Source organism: Brachyhypopomus gauderio, unplaced genomic scaffold, assembly GCF_052324685.1.
Source record: "Brachyhypopomus gauderio isolate BG-103 unplaced genomic scaffold, BGAUD_0.2 sc161, whole genome shotgun sequence".
In the NCBI taxonomy this organism is placed as follows: domain Eukaryota; kingdom Metazoa; phylum Chordata; class Actinopteri; order Gymnotiformes; family Hypopomidae; genus Brachyhypopomus; species Brachyhypopomus gauderio.
Genome location: NW_027506982.1, coordinates 142,121 through 166,451, shown reverse-complemented (window position 1 = coordinate 166,451; position 24,331 = coordinate 142,121). Strand labels below are relative to the sequence as shown.

Genomic DNA, 24,331 nt, shown 5'->3' with positions numbered 1-24,331 from the left:
CATGCATCGTGTAGACCAGTGGTTCCCAAACTTTTTCTGCCGTGCCCCCCTTTAGTAGATGAGAATATTTTTGCGCCCCCCCTACACCCCCCCCCCCATATTGACTAGGGATATGTTGAAAACTTACAAAAACAATAGGTTCACAACTTTGGTCAAACATGAAAAAAATAAACTGCAAGAAACCTTTTAAATGGTTCAAGAATTCTAAATATAATTTAAAATAAATAAGGAGATGAAATAAGAGAAACAGCAATACATATGCGGCTAGTTTGCAAGCGCAGACATCACGCAGAGCACAAAGCATGTAACGGCCAGAAATATGTGTACTGTCTCTTTAAGGGAGCGAGTTGCGTGCGCGTATGGAATATTGTTGTTTTTTAGCTTTCTGCCGAGTCAGACCACTGCTCTTTATTTCATTTCTGTAAGTAACGCATTAAATGAGATTTGGACAACTCACCAGTTCATGTATGAACAGTGAAGTATTGCTGGAGCCCAGGTTTATTTTGGTCAACCAGCAAATAAACGGACTAAGTGGAATACCACCAGCACGAGTATTAAGGTTGAACTAACTCCGAAAAGCAAGCAATATAAGCATAGAACTAGACTGAATAGATCTGTTTTTATGGATCGGTCACATTGTCACCGATACCCGATCTAGAATTTTTTCAGATATTAATATCGGAATCGGTGCATCCCTAATATTGACACATGTGCACGTTTTACTTTCAAGCTCCGCGCCCCCCCTGCAATAGCTCCGCGCCCCACCTAGGGGGCGCGCCCCCCACTTTGGGAACCACTGGTGTAGACCCTGTTGGTGTACTATCAAGAATGACTAGGATGGGATGTGTTGCAAGAAGGACATATTCTGTTCAGGGTCCACTGCACTTGGTGCATATCGACACAAATCATAAACTGATCAGGTAATGTACACAGTTGATGTTTAGATTCTGTTTACATGTGTAAAATGTTGGTTAAATACAGGACGTCAATACATTTCACATTTTCTCAACATTCTTGTTTTGCATCAGAAACAAAATTACACAGATTTTTTTTATGGTTCAACAGATATGGTCTTGTCATTTTTGGAGGGATTGATGGCTTCTCAAGAAAGGTTAATTTTATATGTATATATTTATTCAATTCTACCTTTTACCTAGTCTGATTGTGTGAATTATGTGTGACTTGTGTATTTGTGTGTTAACGGTCCGCCCAATGGAGGATGGGTTCCCTTTTGAGTCTTGGTTCTCCCGAGGTTTCTTCCTATTCCCCACCATCATAGGGAGTTTTTCCTCGCCACTGTCGCCTTTGGCTTGCTCATTAGGGTTCTGGACCCATAGTATTGTTAACCTTGTAAACCCTGTAAAGCTGCTTTGCGACAACTTGAGTTGTTAAAAGCGCTATACAAATAAACTTTGATTGATTGATTGATTGATTCGCTGCCCCAACCTGAGGCAGGGAGCGGCCAACCCGGGGAGACTGGGGGGGACATCCCACCCCGTCACCATATCCAATCCCGGCCCCCACCACCCCCACCGCCGAGGGTAGGCATCCTAAACACATACTCTCACACACGTATACCCCCACACACGTTCATACCATATATCCATCTCCACACATATTCCTCCCATATGTACACCCACACACATTCATACCATATATACATCTCCACACGCATATACACCCGCACATCTTGTGCCATGTGCACATCTCACCCATGCAGGCACCCCCCACCATACCTATCGCACAATGATCATACAACAACAGACATCCACACGGTGAAGATATGCTGGTCTGAGTCCAGAACCCAGCCCCCCCAGATACCCCCAACCAGCCACCGCCCCACCCCCACCACCCAGGCACCTCAGAGCCCCAAGGCCCAGACCAGACACCCCGACACAAGGCCAACCGACACACCCCACCCAGCGGTGCGCCCGGGTCCCGCCACCTAGCTCCGCAGGGGAGGTCGGCCACCCCCCTAAGGGCCAGCACCTGCTCCCCCCACACCCCCAGCCCCACACCCCAGAGACCAGAGGCAGCGCCACCCGAGCACACCCCCCCCCCCCCCCCCCCACCGCCAGCCAGGACAGGCACACGAACATCCCAGGTCGGCAGTCCCGGCCCTCCCGCCCAGAAAGTGGCCGGCACGAGCAGTCCCCCGGAGTCGACCCCCGGCCACCAACTAGGCCACCCGGGGACCGATGCCCCAGCCAACCACCCCAACTAGCTAATGGAACTGATCAGTGGGAACCAAAAAGAATTAAATTCCTCCAACTGGTCTTTAGAGGAAGCAGATATTCTCTCTAGACAGATGTGATCGAGTACTAAATTTTTGTAATGAGTAATATGCAGGTCCTTTTTTGCTTTCCAGTTCATGAGAATGGTTTTCTTGGCGATGCATAGAGCAGTAAGAACTATGTGTGATGAGTTTGCCTCCATAGCCAATTCACTGACGTCTCCTAGGATGCACAGTCTGGGTGAAGTTGGGATGCAGCATTTAAACCACGTGGACAAGTCTACACATACCTTCTGCCAGAATTCCTGGACAGGCCTACAGTCCCATATAGCATGCATATAGTGATCAATTATATTGGCTGTACAGTGGGTGCATATGTTTGACTGTGCTAGGCCCATTTGGAACATCCTTTGTCCTGTATAGTGTGTTCTATGAAGGACTTTGTATTGTATAAGTTGTAAGTTGGGGTTTTTACTTATTTTGAAAATATTTGTACATATATCTGTCCAAAAGTGTTGATCTGGATTAACCCTGATGAGATCCGGGCGTGGTCTACCTTCTTGGGGTCCAGCTGGGCGTGGGGGACCCATTGCATTTTTTGTTAAAATAATCAGCAGATTTAGCCCAATTGCAAGTAAAATAAACAATACATATGTTAAATTAGTTTGCTCTCATTTATTTATTAGTTACTTTTTTATTAAAATGTAACACAATAAGGAAATGAATCATAAATCATGCTGGCTGACAGGCTGGTCCTATGGCTAGCTGCTGACGGGCTGGTGCTAACGGAGCTGGCTGCTGCTCATCCTCCTTTTCATTATCACTATCAGACTCTGATATTTCAGAAATGTGATCCTGAAATTTCTTCTTCTGAATCACCATCAAAATCCTCTGTCTCTTCCAATAGCAGCTGTAAGGCAGTCTGAACTGAGAATTGCTTTGCCATCTTTTATAGCATTTTTAGCATTTATAGCATCATGTCCCCATGATTGGATGAAACACACACTCACACACACATAGACACACACACACACACACACACACACACACACACACACACACACACACACACACACACAGGTCCAGAGAGGAGGGAGGGATAATGAGGGCTGAGAGAAAAGATGCTTCTTTCAGATCTCACCCCTTTGTCTCTATAGAGATTCTTCGTCTGCTGTCTGACAATATGCAATCAACCCCTGATGTGACAACCATCAAAAGTGTTGATGGTTGCTCACCTTTGCATGCCAAACTCCTCTGTCCTTTGTTTGTATATCCTTTAAAGTCATACAGACGACTATCAACTACCCAACCCAATGTTGATTGCCCACTTTGACTAGCCCAGGGCCCAGTGGACCCTGGACCCTGTATGTAATACAAATGTGAAGGGGGGGGTACGGGGGGGTGGTCATTGAAAATATTTTCTGATTTATGTTGCTCACAGAAAATGAGCCAAGGACCAATGAATCTCAGTTTGAAAAAAAAAAAATTGTAGAATTTTTTTAAGCTGATTTTTTAAAAATGGGTCCCACAGACCCTTGGACCATATAAGGGTTAATAGAGAGATCTTGTTCCCATTTGGCTATCGGAAGGGAAATTGAGTCATCAAATTTTAACAATAATTTATATAGTTTTGATAATAATTTAGGAGTATATAGATTTAAAAATTCAGTTACCCATACTGATATTTCTAGATTCAGTTGATTGCGGTTGAATCTCTGTTGAATGATTATTTCAATTGTTGATATTCAAGAAATCTACTGTTGCTTATTCCATATTCTGATATAAGTTCCTGAAATGTGACAAAGTACCCATCTTTAATAACATGTTCTAAATTTTCTATTCCCTTATCATGCCATGATGTGAAATTAAGTACTTATTTATACTGACAAATGTCTGGATTGTTCCAAATGGGTGTTAGTTTGCATGGGATGAGTGGGGACCGAGTTAGTTTTAGAAATTCCCACCAGGCTGTCAGTAAAGTTTTTATATTAAGGCTTTTAAAACAGTCTTGACGCTTAATATTGGAGCTAATGTAAGGTAGGTCTGAGAGTTTTATTTTCCTACAGAATGCTTGTTCTAGGTCCAACCATGGGCTGTCTATTAAGTCGTATTTGATCCATTTAAAAATGTACTGTAATCTATTGGCTAAGAAATAATTATAAAAATTTGGTATTTCTAAGCCACCATTGAGTTTTGGCTTTTGCAAGGTTTTCAGACTTATTCTTGGTGGCTTGTTTTTCCATAGGAATTTTGAGATGTTTGAGTCTAAGGATTTAAACCAAGCAGCAGAGGGTTTATTTGGGATTAGTGAGAATAAATAGTTGACTTTTAGTAGAACCATCATTTTAATGGTAGCGATTTTCCCCATGAGTGATATAGGTAAAGCATTCCAACGTGCGAGATCATTTTCTATTGTTTTTAACAGATGGATATGATTTAACTGCACTAAATCTGAAAGTTTAGCGGAAATATGTATGCCTAAGTATCTAATATTACCTGATTGTAGTGGAGTGGTGGTCGTATTCTGAAAACTACAATTTATAGGCAAAACTGTTGACTTACCCCAGTTAATGGAATATTCTGATATAGAAGAGAAGCTGTCTATAAGTTTGATTGTATTTGGAAGAGAAGCTTGTGTGTTCTGTAGGAAAAGTAATACATCATCTGCGTAAAGACTTATCTTATGGTTTGTGGTTCCTGTGTTAATTCCTGTAATATTAGCATTTTGTCTAATTGCTGCTGCTAATGGCTCAATGAAGAGAATGAAAAGTGAGGGTGATAGTGGGCAGCCCTGCCTGGTGCCCCTCTGCAGAGTGAAGCTTTGTGAAGTGATATCGTTTGTCCTAACTCGTGCATTGGGAGAGCTATGTAAGGTTTTGATCCAGTTTATGAAGGATGAGCCAAATCCAAATTTGTGTAGAACTGCTAATAAATATTTCCAGTTTACCCGGTCAAATGCTTTTTCTGCATCTAAAGATACAATGGTAGATTCTAATTTGTTAACTGTGCAGTAGTCTATTATGTTTATTAGTCTGCGTGTATTGTTGGCCGATTGTCTACCCTTGATAAAACCTGTTTGATCTGGATGTATTATAAGTGGGGTGATTTTCTCTAATCTTCCGGCAAGTGTTTTGCAAATAATTTTAAGATCTACATTTATGAGTGAAATGGGGCGATAGCTGGAAGGAAGTGTAGGGTCTTTGCCTGGCTTAAGAAGTACGCTAATGTTAGCAGAATTCATGTCTGGGGACAGTACGTGATCATTTTGAATTGGCTCTGTGCACGTAACGCTTCCGCATTCGCATATACCGGCAGTATCATTTCCGGTTATCTCAGGCGCGACTGCAGAGACACATCAACAATGACATTTTACACGCGGTGTTTGCAAGACCTCCCTCGGATGACGGTCAATGATGTTCATCGGATCGTCAAAACACATGCCGTGGCTTCTTCGAGCAAGAAAGAGAAAGGTTTCAAGATGTACATATCTAGTTATATTGACAACTACGAAGGTGAGTGTTCTGTTAGCGCTAGCACACAGCTACACGTAGTGTTAACATTAGCATTATGTGTGTGTGTATTAGCTAGCTGGTCGTGTCTGAACACTAAACTTCCTAACAGATTAAACTCAAGATAAATACAAACCCGGCAGATTCCTTTGTTTAGCCTGGCCATGACTAGGTTAAACAGCGGTTTAAACTGCCGTTTAACCTGTCTCAGGACTGAGTTATCTCACTTGACTATTAAGCACATACTGTGATTAAGTCTGTTCTTTTATTTGCATTTTAGTGTCGAACAAAGATCAGGTGACAGGAGAGATATGTGTGAGGGCGACCTGTTTTAGGTCAATGAAGAAGTCGGAGAAGCCACACAGCTTGAGTGTAGGGTGACAGTGCTTTAGAAGCTAAATGCTATGAATGTTGTTTTTAGATTTATGTTTATGGGGATTAAAAACATTTGGTTGGTGAAAATGCATGAGTAATGTTTTGAGTAATGTTACCTGGCAATGTGAGTATGACTTAATGTCAGGAAAAGTTAATGTTAAAAGCAAAACCCCCAGAAACTATATTTGTTCAGATGTTTCCTGATTTACTTTATTGTACATACTATTGAAGCTAGTAAATTGTTGATGTCAAATGAGGGCCACATTAGGCAACACTGTAGACTATTAGTGACAGTGTATTCTAATTATATAGCCTTTCCTGGCTGATTTTATTATTTTTTTAATTAAATTGCACTTGATACTGTTTTTCATTGTATTTGCTACATTTTGTATTTTTGCAGATTTGTTTAGATGATTCGAGACCAGTTTCACTGCTTCATTGCTCCTGCTCATGTGTTGCTGGGACAACTTTGTGCAATCATGTGGTGGCATTGCTTTATCAAACTGCACATTATTCACAACTAAGAGTTCCTGCTGTTCCTCCTGTCCTGAGCTGCACAGAGAGTGAGCAGCAATGGCACAAGCCAAGAACTTTGGTAAGTAATAATATTCTAAACTTTGTACATTTGTGTAAAAATGTAGGGTGCTATGAAAAATGTCAATAAACACAGAATGCAGTCATATACTAATTATTTTAAATTACAAAGACATCATATGGGATATTAAGACTGCAAAATGTAATTGATTTTAAAAATAAAAAGCACATACGTCACTGCACTGCTGACAGTGATCCACCACCCATATAATATCTCCTCAGGGGTGGTCTGGGCCATAGATGAGTGGAGTTAAGACAATCAATCTATGCAGAGAAATTGAATGATCTTTTTTTCTTTCCTGAAAAGTATTGTGCAAACTAAAGTGGCCAATAATTATACCTACTCACCATAACGGAAGTCCTGTTTTGCATAAACAAACGTTAGTATGCATCATTACAGTAACATACAAATGAATATAAAATACCACAGTACAGGTTGAGTTATTCAACCATGCACATTAGCAGTATGAGTATAAATAAATAGTGATCTCTGTAGATATAACTCTGATCATTAGGATCCTCTGCTCTGTAAATGTTCCCTGCTCTAACACACCTACGTTAGCCCAAGAAGGACTGGCTTCTTAGGTGGTTAGCTGAATCTGGTGTGTTAGGAGCAGATAAAACACTAAAATGTTTAGATCATAGGCTTTCAGTACCAGGGTTGAGAAGCACTTACATTAGATATGTATCTTAAACAGGGTGTGAAGCCAGGGCCTGTGGATAAAATGGCAGTTCTCTCAGCAAGACCTAAGCAAAGAGCTGTTTTTGAGGGTGTACGGTAAGAATGAGATGGCAAATTAATAATATTTGTAAATCTAAATTGATAAGGAGTGAATTTAAAACTCTCGCTCTTTTTTCACAGGAGCACACTTTACAAAGCAGTGTGTGGAGATCTGCCAGACCTCTCTGTCCTCCGTGTGTCTGAGGTTTACAGAGATTTTCCTCCTCAAACTGCACCATTGATAACTACGATGGGCATCTCCCAAGACCATCCACTGGTTGAGAGTGCATTTGGAATGGTGCAAGCTGGTAGTCCTGTCTTACCAGCAGCCAGTGGCTAAAGATTACATTGCTCCCTGCCATGATGCACCTCTGCCTCCAGCTGTTCCTTTGGTTGTTTACAGACTGGCATCTTCAGACTGCATGTTTGTTTGCAGTGAAAAAGAACAGCTCCACCTCAAGTATCTTACCATGACATGGGAAATGGCACATAAAGTTGAGTGCGCAACCAGAAAGCAAAGTGAATGTGGAGAATGGCATCAGCTTAGAAAGCCACGTTTAACTTCCTCACGTTTCCGGGAAATTTGTTCCATTAGAGGACAAAGTTCAGGGGAGCATCTGGCTGACAGGATCCTGAAAGGATCTTATCAAACCTCTGCTATGAGAAGAGGAATTGCTATGGAGCCAGCTGCTCTTCAAGAATACAGCCAGACCAGACATGTCAACGTCTACCCTTGTGGATTTGTGGTTCACCCAGATGCACCTTGGATGGGCTCCTCTCCTGATGGTCTTGTGTATGACCCCACTGAAAACCCACAGTACGGCCTTGTTGAGGTAAAGTGCCCTAATGTCAAAAGTTATGTTGACTGCTCTTACCTAGAAGCAAAGCACGGCACACTGCAGCTGAAGCGTCATCATAACTACTACTGGCAGATCCAGGGACAGATGCTCATCACCGGAATGGACTGGTGTGACTTTGTTGTTTTTGCTGAGGAGGACATGGTGGTGCAGCGCATATTGAAAGATGCAGAGGTAATTAACACCATTAAACAAAAGGTGGACATACACCTTTTTACATATACATGCCCAGATGTCTATAAATTCAGTTTGTATATATTGTTGTATTTGTTTAAAATGTTCTTATAACCCTGATAAGGATCTGTAGAATAGAAAAACATTTGAATGTCATTGGCACAGTTCTGATATTTTAAAAAAACAACTCGATAGACAAATCACAAGTACTTTGTTTCAAAATAAAAGTATTTATTTTCCTTCACTTTGTCATTGTTTTACATTTCCTCAAGCTTAAGTACAAACAAGTGAAAAATTTATATTAAATATTAAACATTAAAAGTGAAGCCCATTAGATGTGAAGTAACTATTTACAAAAAGTAAGTGGTCATAGTTCAAACTGCAGGAAGTGTACATGAAAAGTAAATACATGGATAACATGCATATGCACCCTTAAATATTTATCACAGGTTTCCAACATTGGTCCTGGAGTACCATTGCCCTGCTGTTTTTCCTTATTTAGTAAACCTACTTCAAATCATGAAAGCCTTAATTGCAGCAGGGAAACATCAGGGGAAATTCGGTAACATTTCTAAAATGATAACAAAAAGCCCTGTACATGAATGTAAAAAGTATCCTTGGGAAAGAGCAAATGTTATCTATTCTGTACTCATACAGCCCTTTCCACCATCCGAGGCCCATTTCTTGACAAGAGGACCATTCTGGTAGTTGGAGAGAAGACATGCCACAGTAAAAATTTGATTGATACTTCCTGTGATGGAGAGTGGTATTACAGTGTCAAATAGTTTGTTTTCTTTAATTCGTCTAATCATCCTCTCCACATGTACCCTTAGACGTGCAATATGCTGGGTCTCTCTCACATCATCTTCTAGCATCTGTGTTCTCTTGTGCAGGAAAGCAGGCCTGTGTACTTTACAAGGAACCAGGTCATCAACAAGGAATCCCTTGTCTACCATAATGGCCATGTCAGGTGTCAGTAGAGATGTGATGCCTGACTGCCTGAAGATTTCCTTGTCACTGATAGACCCCTGGTAAAGTGCTGATACAAATGTCACAGCTCCATGTGGTGCCATCCCCAACATACCTTTGAAAGTGCAGTGGGACTTGTATGTTGAAAATACTTCACTTTGCAGCAGTAAAGATGATGGAGTCTGGCAGCGAAGCTCTGTGCAGTCAATCACTACCTGTGTGTCTGGGTACCTTGAGAACTCCTTGGGCAGGTGAGCCTTGATGACTTCGGGTGGCATCCAGATACACACGGCTCCCAGCAGGGTGTAAAGGAAGTTGGCCCACGTAATGATGATCCGGCTCACAGTGGTGCGGTGAATAAAAAATCTGTGCCCAAGATCCCTCTGTTTTAGGCCAACCGACAAGTACATCAGAAAGAGGAACAGCTCATCAATTGGTGTTAGCTTCTGGATTGGGCAAAAACAAAGAAAACATACACAAATTATATTTTTAAAAGATTAAAATAATATACACAGTCCGGTCACATTATGAACCCCCCTTGTAACCATACTCTTTGTGGATGTTTTCAGTTAATTAGGTTATATAGAATCAGATCATATAGCACTTTGTAGTTATACAATAATCAGACTGTAATCTGTCTCTTTCTCTGTATACTTTATTAACCAGATTTTGCCCTGTTCTACAGTAAATAGCAGCTATTGTTTGGGTGAGCGTTGCCAGCACTGTCGTGACCCTGATGTGGTAGTGGTGTGGTAATGTGGCTTTGTCCACACACTTTCCACTTTACTAGGCATACCTACTATGTGGGTCCACCTTGTAGGTGTAAAGTCAGAGACAATAACTGATCTGTCTGTGCACAGTTTCTAAGTCATCTAGATATTCATCAGTGTTCACAGAGCACTGCACACATACCTTTGGCTGTAAATTATTGGTAAGTGCAATCCTGATCCTGTAGACGCCCTGTCCTTTACATTTTAGTGTCTTCGCTGCTCCCAGCACACTTCAAGTTGCAAGGGGTGTTAAAGTAGTGAAAGCACTCATGTTCAGGGAATGCACAGGACCAGGTTTGGAGAAACACTGGGTTAGTGGACTTTTTTTAGCAAGCAGTGTTTAAAAATGTACATTGGATCAAGCTTTATCTGATCCAATCCTGAATAATAGCTGCTCTGTAGTGTTTAAATAGGGTCAATAAAGTATACAAAAAGGTACTGACTACAGTCTGATACTGTAGATCAGGGGTGCTCGATCCTGGTCCTGGAGATCTACCACCCTAAAGTTCACCTATATGATCAGTGCAACTGAGAACATCCACAAAGACTTGATTTACATGGAGGTGGTCATAATATTCTGACTGGCATGTATAGATGACACATTAAATATGAGAAAGAAAAATAAAAACAGCTGTACTTACAGTGGGTCTTGACAACGCTTCCTCAAGGGCACTCAAGTGGGAGCCTCCACTGGCCTGACCAACACGAAGCATTTTGGATGTTGATGGCTCAATAAGACTCCAGAAGGCCATTAGATGGTCATATGTGGCAAATCTAGTGTGTGGTAAAAAAATATATATATATAACTAACACTGATTCCTAAGTCGGTCCTTGCACTCCACCAGACATGTGCATGTGTTTCCCTAATCCAGTTCTCAACACACCTCTACCATATTGTTCTTACGGATAAACATTGTAAGGGTGTGTTAAGAGCTGGGTGAGGGAGAAAAAACATGAACTGTCAACATGGATAGCAAGGGTGAAATACCTGATTTAAGAAAATGCAAGTATTTGTTAGTACCAAAATAATGACATGAAGTGAATTTTAGCCAGTCTTTTCAACATCCAAATAGTGCATTGAATACACCAGGGATATATTTTAGGACTGAAGCAACTGCTGCACGTTCGCCTGCTAAACTTAAAGTACATTAACTGCCTGTAAATAAAACGAATTTTGTATTCTATTTAGTGCACTACACAATGAGTGGGGAGCTATTTGGGTCATGATCTAATCAAACACAGCTACAAGTTAGCTAAATCAGTGTTTTATAATCCTAAGCCTGTACTTTAAGGTTTTTTTTCCCTGCTCCAAACACCTGGTGCAAAATGCAATCAATAATAATTCTATAATAATAATAACTCTTGAGATAAATGGCCATTTTAACATAGGAAATTTGCTAATAGTAAATAATTAACTCACCTCGTATAAAAACGAATGTCGTCGTCTGTTCCAACAAATCGTTGCAGACCAAAGCGTTGTTTGACAGAGAGATCCTCCAGTTTTGCCTTTAGTTGCTGCAGTTGTTCTTCAAGTTCCTTATTTTTCATAATGAGAAGATCTACGGCTCCGGGTTTTGGCGTCGCATCGTAATCATGATGTTGTAATGACACGTCCAGTAACTCCGCCGCCGAGCCGTCATCCAGAGAGCTCACGTTACATGGCCTTTCTCTTCTTTCCCAAACACTGAGTCGCGGGTTGGTTTGAGTATGCCGGTTCCACTCGAACACGCCCGGTACCGAGCCTTTCTTTAAACGTCTCCGGCTAGTGCCCACAACAAAATCACTCTCCGTAAAGTGAGTGCTGCACACTTTAGTGTGCTTCGTGACGGCAAAGTTTTCCCGGCGGATCTTGACGAGCCATTTCTTCCGAAGCGTCTCGTCCTCAGGAAAAGAATGAAAACTCACCACCGAGTTGTACCGAGATGAAACAGAGCAAAGTGGTACCGAACAATGCTCTGAAGCACCCCCCTCGTGTTTCTGAAAAACGCTCGCGCCGACATTCATTTTTATTTAGCAAAAAACTCCTCACAGACACAGTGGAATTACCCGGTAAACGCTAGACGGGAAGTAGGTCTGCCGGTATAACCCAAAATTTTCACCATTTTTACCATTTTTACCAAGATTTACCATTCTAAAAAAGGTTGGTTCTAGCACAGACCATAATTCTTTGTAGAATTCTACCGGAAATCCATCTGGTCCTGGAGCTTTGTTATTTGGTAGCTGCTGTAGGGCTTCATGTAATTCGGGCAGAGCAAGTGGTGAATCCAGATTTATATTATTAATAAATTCTTCAATAGCTGAATCAGATGGACTAATCTGTGATGTATATAAAGCTTTATAAAACTCTTCAAAAGCTTTATTTATTTGTTGTGGGTCGTGAATAATGCTACCTATTGAGTTCTTAATAGAGGAGATAGTTGTTTTTTCCTTATTAAGCTTTAACTGATTAGCAAGGAATTTTCCGGATTTATTGCCATGTTCAAAATTTTGCCAACGCAGTCTTTGCAGTAAAAATTGTGTCTTTTTATCTATTATTTCATTTAATTCCAGTTTGAGTTTTCTCAGCTTGTTCAGTGTGTGTTCTTGTGGTGAGGCAGACCTTTGTTTTTTTGTTTTTTTCTTATGTGTGCAGTAGGATATTATTTTCCCCCGCATTACTGCCTTCCCTGCTTCCCAAAGAACACACGGTGAGGTTCCTGGTAGATTGTTATATTCTAAATATGTTGCCCATTCTTTTTTGAAATAATTAATGAAATCTTGTTCTTTAAGTAATGATGTATTTAATCTCCAGTTCCAGTTGCTGGTGTGGTTCTTTTCTGTCTGAGTGGTTGGTTTCGCCTATATGTACGGAGCCCGTAAGGTGACATCATGTAAAAAATAAAATAACGCGTGCGAACGACTTACTAACGCGTGGCCACGACTTACTAACGCGTGCGAACGAGATATTTAAGGCGTGGGAACGAGATAATTAACGCGTGGGAACGAGATCATTAAGGCGTGGGAACGAGATACTAATGTCGCCTTTCACGCGCGGCAACAAAGTTAATTTTTTCACAGCAAAACAAGTAGATCCCAGGGTTGTTCGTGAACTGACTGCCAAGGAGGGGATGTACACTAACTGACTGCCCAAGGAAGATAAACCTGGCTTTATATAAAGTAATACTTAATTATCTCGTTCGCACGCGTTAATTATCTCGTTCGCACGCGTTAATTATCTCGTTCGCACGCGTTAGTAAGGCGTTCGCACGCGTTAGTAAGTCATGGCCACGCGTTAGTAAGGCGTTCGCACGCGTTAGTAAATCGTGGCCACGCGTTAGTAAGTCGTCCGCACGCGTTAGTAAGTCGTGGCCACGCGTTAGTAAGGCGTGGCCACGCGTTATTATTTTTTTACATGATGTCACCTTACGGGCTCCGTATATATGTATTAAGTAAGAGAGAAAAAAAAAACACAGAGATGATTATTAATATATATATATATATTATTGTTTTTTTTTTTTAGTTGTCTTAAATTAAGCTAGCGGATAATAAAGATAATAATTGATAAGTTTGTTAGCAGCAGCCTGCCGCCATGTTCCAACGCTTCCGCCTTCTGCCGGTTTGCAGTCTGCCGATCTACTCCGTCATTTCCTCAAGGACCGTTAGCTCTAGAATCTGTATGCGCAATCTATAATTTTACGAGTTAAACGTGCGCACTTTAGCCAGTTGGTCTATTTTGCGGCGATGTAACAATTCTCGGTTAAGAGGCGGAGGCAAATACACGAATGAAATTTTACTTTTTGCTCGCTAGTCTGCTTGTCTAGCCACACTGTCCCTACGCAACAGGTGCACGCGCTGAGGCATTTCTCAAGACGTCCAACTAAGATTGATTACTTAGTTACTAAATACAGAGGAGGGACAACACCCATACTGTGTACAAACAATCTTAATTTCAATACTAAATGACATAACCTAGCGTTTAGATATAAGAAATTATGAGGAAATTAAATACATCCACTTACAGTCAAAACTAGAACACCTCAGACAAAGCACATACTATGCTATTTGTTAAACAACGAAGGAAGAAATTGAAGCGATGACTTATAGCCAATATATATATGGGATACAGAGAAACAACTGACATTAACAGGACAAACCCAGCAACCATTTAAAGACCGTCAGCATAGCGAACCCAACTTATTCAACACAATAAACGACACACGAACTTATTAACAACCGGACTTGGTTTATGATCCCTAAAGTGTAGTTTTAGACTAAAGGTTGGCCTTCAACACTCAAACAATGACAATCTATGAACCTACAAAGTATAGTCTAAGACTAGGGGAGGGTGCGAAATTGAGAAATTTAACTCAGAAGTAAAACACAAGTAATCTCAGGACGAGAAAATATCCATGCACAATCACTAAACTTTACCGACCAGACACAAGGAGAACTTATATACAATATGCAAACAATGCATGATGGAACAGAAACAGATATAATAGGCTTAATCATACAAAATGACCCACAACAAGCCTTACTTACATCTAAGATAAATACTCAACGTAATCGCCAAAGACACAAAGATACAGCTGATACTAAATATATGCGGGACCAAACCAAAGGGGAAACCTGAATAAATTAAATACGAATGAGGGAGTATTCCCATATTACATACGAGACTAATGTTTTATAGTTAATTACACCTGAGGACACACGGTTCTGTGCTGGTCACCCATACTGTCACATAACAGCCAGCCCTTCAAATATCACACTGCTTATTGTCACGTTGAGGACCCCGGCCCCTCCCTTTTGGGCGTGTGTCAACGTTATCCACGTGCTTTGTCTGCGTCAGTGTATATACGTGGTTAGGGTTTTGTTGTGTGATTAATAAGTCTCACCTGTGAATTGTCTCGTGATTACGTGGGGCTACTGTGGTTTGTCTATTTAATGTGCGCTCGCGCAGTGTCCTGTGCTCGTCGTTGTCTATAGTCTGCACGTTGTGTGCTTGTGTTTGTTTTCTGTGCGCCGTCCCATATGGAAAAGTTTTTCAAAAAACACATATGATTCTTATGTTTTTTTCCTGAATCATATAAGTTTAGTGTATGACACTAAAAATCCATATACAATGCATATTAATTTAACATACTGTGAGACATATATGTCATACATACATGTACAATCTGTATTAAATCAATATATTGCCCAACATATGTCCTTGACAATGCAAGATTTTACAAAGTTAGAGTAAAATCATATAGAATGAACATGGATGGATAACAACAAAACTAGCGTGATGAGATATGAATGTAGCATATGTCTTCCTAAGCTACATTGTAAATGATCTCTATCAATGTACCCTGAGTTTACACAAACGTTGTCTGATTCAGCTTCATGTAATAAAAGTATATGAAGGTGCCAAGGCATTTATGACCCCATCCACACTCCACCCCCTCCTCCACCCCAAGGTCACATAATAATAAATAAATTCTAATATTTTTAATCTTACAGAAATTCATGAAAAAACAATACAATGAGTCAAAGAACAAACTATTTATTACTGTGTATTTGAACAAGATGACATTCACAGGATATTATTATTCTTTATTATTTATGTGCATTTTGACACATTAGTTCTTAAAATCCAAACTTTTTTACTGATATTTACAGACATCATGTAGATAAAAACAAAGAAACAAAAATATGTGTGAAAAGTTCATATATATACTGTAAACTGGCAGCTGTTACTGGTCCTGAAAGTAGGCCTGCTGTAAAATTGTAGAACATCATCACATCATTTTATAATGACAAGACCTATGTCATTAAAGGTTTAACCAAATGGGGAAGCTTTGTTCAGCTTTGTTCACTTACTATAATAGGTCTTGATCTGGCTACACACAATAGGCCCTGACTTTTCAGAGTTAATGTAAACACATGGTCTCACAATATAATTGGTGTCAATGGCTCTTTCAAATCCGGTAGGAAAATGTACAGACTTCATAAAGGACAATGATATCCTGACTGTGTGTCCTTTAACCAAATTCTGTACTGTACTATTACCAAATTTGCCAATTGCATAGAGGTGCTGTTGGTTGTCACTGACACAGAGGAAATGTGAAATCTTGAAAATACTACCATCTTTCAAGATTACAATGGAGTTGTTTCTTTTCTTGCTCTTTGTGTAGGTTAAGCTGTGAATGATTTCTCCATTGACAGATATTCTGTTATAGTAACTCCCAACTGAGTTTGCTGGTACCTCATGTACTGCATGTAGAGCACAAAGGTCATTTTCAGACACCAACCTCATCTTTGGCACTCCAAGAGCAGTCACCCTATCAAATCTAGCACAGTTTCTTACATTGTGTCTAATGGAAGTCATTTCTGTGTAGAAAGCTTTCACTTCAGGGGAGTCATCTGATAAATAGCGTTTAGCTATGCATGGTAATTTACGAGACCATGTTACTCTTTTGCAGATCTGCTGAGGCACTGCATTTGAACTTTTTACTTGTTTGAGCAAATAGCCATTAAAGTTTTCAAACATGAATGCAGAATGGGCCCACAGTGGACCCAAATTCTCTACACTCTGGCTCAAATGCAGGAGTGAATGCACATTGAATGACATCTGATCTATGCCATACAAACTCTGAATGGATCCAACAAAGAGCATGAGAGCTTCATGAGCGTGGTCAATTTGTTCTTGTGTAATCTCTGAGCCAAGCAAAATGCTAATGCCCTCCACCAGTAAAGCCCAATGACTGAGATATTTGTTTGGTAGTATCCCCTTCAAGACTGGCACACTGTAATACAAAAGCCAGTTTTGCCATTCGTGAGCCTTCCAAAATTTTCGTTCCAAGACTGATCGTGGGACTCTAGAAATAGTGCTTGGAGGCTTAATTGACATAAGATTTGCATCTATTCTTGCAGTGTTTAAACCAATGTACCATGGGTGAGTGGAATTTTTGGAATCAAACCACAATGCAGAGATCTGTCTACACACTCCAAGCAACACACAATGCATGTAATCAGGAACCACTCCATTTATTATGTCAAAATGACGTAAATCTGCAATTGCTGATGGACCTTTAATGCCTAATATGATTTGTTCTTCGATCTGAGCTATCTCTGCTATCTCTACAGTTGTATTATGATCTCTGCTATCTGGCAGCTGTTCCAAACAAGGGTAGACTCGTGCAGTCCCATTGCCTTTTCGTAACTGCATACCAGGATGAAGACAATGCCCACAACCATACTCCCCATTAAACTGCTTTAAGTTTTGGAGTAATGGTCGTGCAACAGCATCACAGATGGCACATAATGGAAAGGCTCTAACAGTTTTAACCAGCTGATCATTTGGATCCTGCCACTGAACACCAGTTTGTGCAAGACTGTTGCATTCTTCAACAAAAGGCTTGAAGAAGCTGGTCATATTGGGTTTTGATGAGCCAAACCACAATCCACACAGAAGGACATGTTTGTCCCTCTCTTCTGGGGGTATCTCGTTCACTGAGCACAGTAAAGGCCAAATGCTAAATCTAGATGACCGGAAAACGGGCACACCATCGCAATTAAATGATAGGGAAATTTCTTGTACATTTCAAATTCTTGTACATTTCTCCATCTGTAATATCAGAGATGGTATGACTGCTATGCTCACTGGAATAGTACTGCACATTTTGATTCTCCAAAAGATCCTTCAGTTGATCCTTCAATGATACATAGATGAAAAACTCACCATTCTCTTTGTCTCACAGTTTTGGATGATGAACAGTACTCACATTTCAATTCATTTTCTTTTGACAATGAAGACCCAAGATAGTTGGCACATACGCCACAATAATGATGATACTCAGGTTTGTCTAGAAAATCAGTAAAAGGCTTCTCTAACATATACTTGCTTGCAGGGATAGAAACAGAACCTTGACTATGTAACTTTAACAGTTTTAAAAGATCCTCCATTAATGCACCTGTGACATTGTGTTTCAGGGAAAATGCAAGGATGGTCAGCCAACTAACATCTTCAACAGGAACAACTGGGGGGCCCATATATCCGTCCATTGCTACTTGCTCTGATGTTGGCTGTATTCCCTCCTATGGGAAGAAAGTAACAGCATGATTAATCATAATTTGTCACTTAAAAATTACAATACAAAATTTATGGCAGTACCCAGTTCTTGCTTGCAATTTAAACTACTATGGTAACTAGTATTAATTTACTTAAGCTAATATATATATTACTAAAAAACATAACACAGATTTAATGGCATCTGAAATCTACAAATGTACAGGGATACCTAAAACTTTATATGATTTCACCACTAAATTCCATGCATGTATTATATAATACAGGTAAACTCAATATTTTAAGGCACACTGCTGGATAGCTTTATAAAATTATTACAGCTTGAAGAAAATTTAGTCAAAAGCTTTTCCAACTCATGTTTAGTACTGCATCTCTGTTTGGGCAACCATTACAAGTGAGCTTACTTAAAAATGATTAATGTGGTTGCTTCTTTATTACCGGTAACTGTTTAAATAATTTAAGATTTTTCCAATTCCCCCACAGACTCGGACTTTGCCACAGTTCAAAATCATGATCTCCTGACAATGCAGTTTGCCAGTTTTGCCATAAAATTTTAGAAATAAAGAATGAAATACTATCAAAATGATTAATAACATTAACAAAAAAGAAAAATATGTGAATGTGAAAATATTTCTAGTTTCGTTAATTCTGAACTAAAAATCGGTGCAGCTAGTTGACCTAGGAGAGCGGATAGGATTATAGCAGACCCTTCTCACCCCGCACATGGACTATTTGACCCACTCCCCTCAGGCAGGAGGCTTCGGTCCATTCGGACCAGAACCTCCCGCCACAAGAACAGTTTTTCCCCTCTGCCATTGGACTCATGAACACTACATAATCATCATGTAACTTTAACACTTCATAACTCTGCCTTGGTCACTTTACTTGCATTGTATTACTCCATTTGCACTGTTGTACATGTCTTTTATTTTTATTTTTTCTATCTATATTTTATATTTTTAGAGTATTTATTTATGTGTACTTAATTTTGCTGCACCTGCAAATTCCTAGTCCGTGAAACCTGTTTTCATTGACAATGGCAATAAAACTGCATCAGATTCTGATTCTAAACATTTAAGCAGTAGTTTCTAATCTATTAAATTTAAGAAAAGATAAATTAATGAATGCTCAGACAACTGCTCACTTACCTTGCAGTTGTCTGAGCTGCAGGAGGTGCATTGTTCATCAGTGTCTGGTAAGTGTGACACAGGGCCCTCATTCTAGAAGAGGAAGTAATACCATGTAATATCTGCAAGAAATACATGTTCTAACATAGCCAGCTTGTTACGTGCCAAGATCTGGTACGCCCTTCTGGTAAGGGTTGTTTGCTTTGCATGCATGACTCTTATTTTGCAGGCTTGCCTGAGTGGAGGCGGGGCTTACAATCAGGACTAATGGATAAAAGCAGACGAGGACCAGGAGAGAGGAGAGAGCAGGAGGAGAGCCATGCTGCTGTGCTTTTGTTTGATTTTATGCACACTTCCTTTGTTTGTTAGTCTCTTTCTTTGTTTTTGTTGCATTGAGAAGAGGTGATTGGTTGTTACTCTTTTGTCTGCTCTGGGCTGGGCAAGAGTAGATGAGTGCACTCCTACATTTAACATCACGTAGTTGAACTCTTGTCTAGACACCTCAGGTAAGCGGCGGTGATGTGTTTATTGTATGTGTATAGCAGGTTAGTGTGGAGTGGTTTTGTATGTTGTATGTGATGGGTTGTTGGGAGATAAGGTTTAGTATAGGTGTTTTGTTTGGTTTGGTTTATTTCATCACCGCTCCTAGCCCATTGCCCAGGGCTGAAGGGTTGTGTATTGCGCTTTGAGCTGTTACTTGCATACGTGCAATACACTGAGTCTTGATCCCTCCAACCTTGGCTTCCGTGTCTTACTATTCTTATGTGGGTTCTCTGGCCAGCACAACACAGAACATAGTAACAGCATATGTGCGACCCCTGAGTTCACCTTTGTGGCGTCACGGGTCGTAACACAGCTGCTATCTGAAAAGAAAAAGTCTACCTGTGTTTCTGTGAAAATGGAAGCTCCTTCTTCCACCAGGGAGTGTGACATATGATCCTGAAAAAAATTAAATGTTTAAAAGAAACAGTTATATATAATAGCATTGCATCTAGATAAACAACAATATGTTTTATATAAATTACTTGTAATGTGACATATTTCAAGCCTCTTTTGTTTAACATTTACTGAATGAATGTCTAGTGGAAAATGCTCACTTACCTGTACTGTTAAGCAGGTGCAGTGTCCTGTAGTCTCTGGTAAGTGTGGCACAGGGCCCTCATCCTAGAAGCGGTGAGAACAACATTTAATAACTGGAAGAAATACATGTTCAAATATAGCCAGCTGTATCTGGGAAGAAAACGTCTACCTGTGTTTCTGTGGAAAGAGTCTGTCCTGTACTATCTGGGTGGTCTAACAAATAATCCTAGAAGAAAGAAGGCTCAATTGTTTTAAAGGCTATTATACACACTTTAAGAAATAACAAAGTACAAACAAGGATTACATCAACAGAAACTAAAGACTACCTGTGTATCTGTGGAGACAGAATTCCATTCTTCCACCAGTGAGTGTGACACATGTTCCTGAAAGAGGTGAAAGACCAAATAAAACATGCAGGGCAAGATAAATGTTTGTTCAAATGTAGCTAAGTAACAAGTTTAATACAAAAGTTAATAGATAGATGAATTCACATTTAAAGATAAACATGCCTCACAGACTCAATAATATGTTAGATAAAATCTGACTTTTAATCTGCAGGAGCCTACCTGTGCAATAGCTGAAATTGCTGTGTTCTGCAAAATCTCCCTTTCCATGCTATGCAGATATGATTCTATTTTCCTGTACAATTTAAGAACAAATTATAAACAGACCATACTGCAGACCATACTGCTATATTCTCTATACTTGTATATATGACAAACTTTGTTGATTTTTAATGTAAAAATACACAACGTAAAAAGTTTGGTATAAGCATTTTCTGCAAATATCTGAGCACAATTTATATTTATTTACTGAGTTTAACATAAAAAGCATAAAATATGTCATAATCCCCATAAAACCAAATTATATATGTTCATGTTTGGTTAAATTCAGCAAATAAACATTTATTCTATATTAAAATGTACAGAACCGTGTTATCTAGACATTGTGCTAATGTATTCCACAAAATAAAATCAACAAAACTTTACTTGCAGCTTTATGATACAGCAGTGAAACAATTAAAGCATTTAATCATGGTAAATCATATTTTGTGTAGATCACAATTAAAGGAGATTTTAAATGGTTATATCATGCATAATTTCATATAATTTAATAACATAATTTGTGTTTAATTTTATTTCCATTGTGTGAACAATGTTGAAATTGAGCATGAAGTTCCCCTTCCACTTCAGGGTGAACACAGTGAACCATTACATGCTGCACTTAAACCAGAGGACTAGAGCGACAGTAAAAACAGTCGCTAATCAAACTCATGAAAGTAATGCTTCTTCAACAAAATACTGAATTAACTTATAAACAGGAGTTGTGTAGCCTATGGCTGAACATACATTGCCTTACTTTAGTTGCTAATGCGATATTCTTAACAGTATATATACAGTCTGACTTCAGTTAGGATTTATCCAACTTTATATTCACCTTTTTTTCCACCTTGTTAATGTGCGATTCGGAATCTTTCTTTCTTTTTCTTGTGCATTAAAATGGCAATAACGTTTTCGTTTCTGCATTTCATTTACTTTCTGCTCTCTAAATTGACTCTATATCCACCTTTTTCCTGGAATCCCAATGGGGGTTGCCATGACGTCTCACTATTTCCGTTCCCCGGTTTATTAGTTCCGGTCTCGCTAGCGTTTCAGCATCGCTAACCAAAACATTGCTAGTGAGACGAATAAAACTGGCTTTGATACCGATTACGTGCTTAAACTATGAGCTCAGGCTCGACATGTTCCCTTGTCGGGTGCCATACCAACTCAAAAAATTGAAGTTGTTGTTGGAAAGTATATGCTTTGAACACCAGCAGCTTCGTAAACACTGTCCGCGTCCGGCTCCTTTTGTAGTAACTTGGATATTTTTTTCAACAATACTTAATCACATTTAAAATAATTTTATTAGATGCAGCACAATATAACAAAATAGATGCCTTAATTGTCAAATTTGATCAAGCCAGTCCAAAGATATTCAAATTTAAATCGTCTGTATTTTTTAATGCAATTAACCTACATCTTGTGATCAAGAAATGTGCGCTAGTTTTACCATGTGGCTAGTGCCCGCCGTGATCATGGTTCATCGGACCAACACGTTGTCTTGGGACCCTTAAAAAACTACCTTAAACTGTACAGACTGGGATGAAACGTCAGGAAACAATAAACAAGAATATAATGTAACGGTCGACGTATCTATTAATATCTTTTGAACAGTCCCACAATGTTTTTGAATGGTCCAAATGCGAAGTTAAAATTCAAGCAGGCTCAAAAAGAAACAGGAGCACGAAATGCGAGTTCTTCTAACGGGATGAGAGAAAGTGGACATTCAATTATGTCATATTACCAAAACTCTGGGAAGAACCTCCTACAAACCGATTTATTTACAGCGCGCTTGCGATCACTGACCTCGCTTATGCCCGGTTCACACTACACGATCTTAGGCTGGTTTTTCAGTCGCAGACTGTTTTTTGTGGATCGCCGACAGAAACTGTGGTCGGAGGCAAATCGGCGATCACTCGTCGCTCGCTCAGTCCTGTAGTGTGAACTGCTGAAAGACGCTCGCCGAGCCATCGCCGACTCATCGCAGACGACCGGCAGATATCTAGCATGTTTAATATCTAGCCCGGTCGGCGACTGAGAGTCTTTGTGAGCCCGCGTCGCCGATCAGTCATGTAGTGTGAAAGCCACAACAACTGAAAGACTTGCGATTACAGCACAACCAGTCATGTAGTGCGAACGGCACAATAACCTGACGACTGAAAAGTCGTGTAGTGTGAACCTGGCATTAGACAGCGCGACCGGAGAAAAATGTCCGCGGCTCAATCATGATCATGCGGGGATATCCAAGTAACTACGTTTTGCTTTGCATTCCATACCGAAGGGAAGGAGCCTAGCGTGGCTTGCAGTTTTAAAACTGAAATACCAGCCGAAGAGGATATATGTTTGCTCGTTTCACTTTGTTGAAAAGAAGCCTACAGAGCTGCATCCTGACCCGGAGCTGTATTTGGGTTACGATAGACCACCCCAAAAGAAGAGACGAATAGTTCGCATGAGCCAAACGGATCTACAAATAGTTATAGTAAAAGTAAAACTACAAACAAACGAGATATTATACATATAATTTATTGTTTTTCAATGTTTCACAACATACGTTCTGCAATGCACGAGTAACCCACTGTCTCCACTACTCCACTCTCCCTCAGCATTACCCACGCCTGATGTTTACCTCGGCTCACGGTCTCACTTGGCTCTACCTCAGCTTTAAAAAAATGAAATCACCATGTTTTTTATACAATACCTTTCCTATTTTGTTGCTATAAAGGTAGTTGTATGCCTCTGTGCTTTTATAATTCCGTAGCTCTTCGCCATCTACGCCTTCGGGAAAGACGAAGTAATTGACTATATCAATATCGCTAACTTCAGGCCACAGCTTCATGTTATCAACCCACTCTGAGAGCGTTGAGGGGTGGGGCACTGATAAAACACAGTCACCACAACTTTTTTAAACGCTCGTACTGTGCAGCCACCTAGTATTATTGGCCGTGTATTTTTAATAAAGCAGCAACGAACGTCCACTTTCTGACTCGCTCATAATGTAAACACTACAACCGGAAACCAACAACCGGATTCAGCTACGAATCATGGGAAAGGTTAAAGTTCAGGAAAATCGTGGATAGGACACACTTCTACCGCGGTTCTCTGCCCTAAACGAGAGCGGGCTTTTTTAAACGAAAAAAAAAAACAAACAGTAAGATGTAATGCGCTGATTGGCTCTTAGTAGAGCTGCTGCGCTGATTGGCTGTTAGTAGAGCTGCTGCGCTGATTGGCTGTTAGTAGAGCTACTGCGCTGATTGGCTGTTAGTA

The 24,331-nt window shown here is 40.0% G+C and overlaps 2 protein-coding genes across 3 annotated transcripts; one reads left to right on the top strand and one right to left on the bottom strand.

Moving 5' to 3' along the window:
- Positions 1 to 5,574: 5,574 nt before the first annotated feature.
- Positions 5,575 to 8,305, top strand: LOC143501205 (uncharacterized). Of its 2 annotated transcripts, XM_076994782.1 has the most exons (5): positions 5,575 to 5,745; positions 6,023 to 6,114; positions 6,518 to 6,712; positions 7,410 to 7,489; positions 7,574 to 8,305. In XM_076994782.1, exons 1-5 carry the CDS (start codon positions 5,595 to 5,597, stop codon positions 7,770 to 7,772), a joined length of 717 nt encoding a protein of 238 aa, XP_076850897.1. In that variant the 5' UTR covers positions 5,575 to 5,594; the 3' UTR covers positions 7,773 to 8,305. The 2 variants fall into 2 exon arrangements, 1 of the variants encoding a protein (XP_076850897.1); XR_013126849.1 differs by lacking the exon at positions 6,023 to 6,114.
- Positions 8,306 to 8,725: 420 nt separating this feature from the next.
- On the bottom strand, positions 8,726 to 12,206 carry LOC143501204 (uncharacterized). The gene is made up of 3 exons (XM_076994781.1): positions 11,623 to 12,206; positions 10,844 to 10,976; positions 8,726 to 9,878 (listed from the first exon to the last, which is right to left on the bottom strand). Exons 1-3 carry the CDS (start codon positions 12,204 to 12,206, stop codon positions 9,102 to 9,104), a joined length of 1,494 nt encoding a protein of 497 aa, XP_076850896.1. The 3' UTR covers positions 8,726 to 9,101.
- Positions 12,207 to 24,331: the final 12,125 nt, after the last annotated feature.

Bases quoted from the DNA above. Each gene is read 5' to 3' on its own strand.
- LOC143501204 (XM_076994781.1), bottom strand. From the start codon at position 12,206: ATGAATGTCGGCGCGAGCGTTTTTCAGAAACACGAGGGGGGTGCTTCA. The intron at 10,977-11,622 runs GTGAGTTAATTA...ACCACACACTAG, and splicing joins GACATTCGTTTTTATACGAG to ATTTGCCACATATGACCATC. The intron at 9,879-10,843 runs GTAAGTACAGCT...TGCCCAATCCAG, and splicing joins AAGCGTTGTCAAGACCCACT to AAGCTAACACCAATTGATGA.
- LOC143501205 (XM_076994782.1), top strand. From the start codon at position 5,595: ATGACATTTTACACGCGGTGTTTGCAAGACCTCCCTCGGATGACGGTC. The intron at 5,746-6,022 runs GTGAGTGTTCTG...TTTGCATTTTAG, and splicing joins TTATATTGACAACTACGAAG to TGTCGAACAAAGATCAGGTG. The intron at 7,490-7,573 runs GTAAGAATGAGA...CTTTTTTCACAG, and splicing joins GCTGTTTTTGAGGGTGTACG to GAGCACACTTTACAAAGCAG.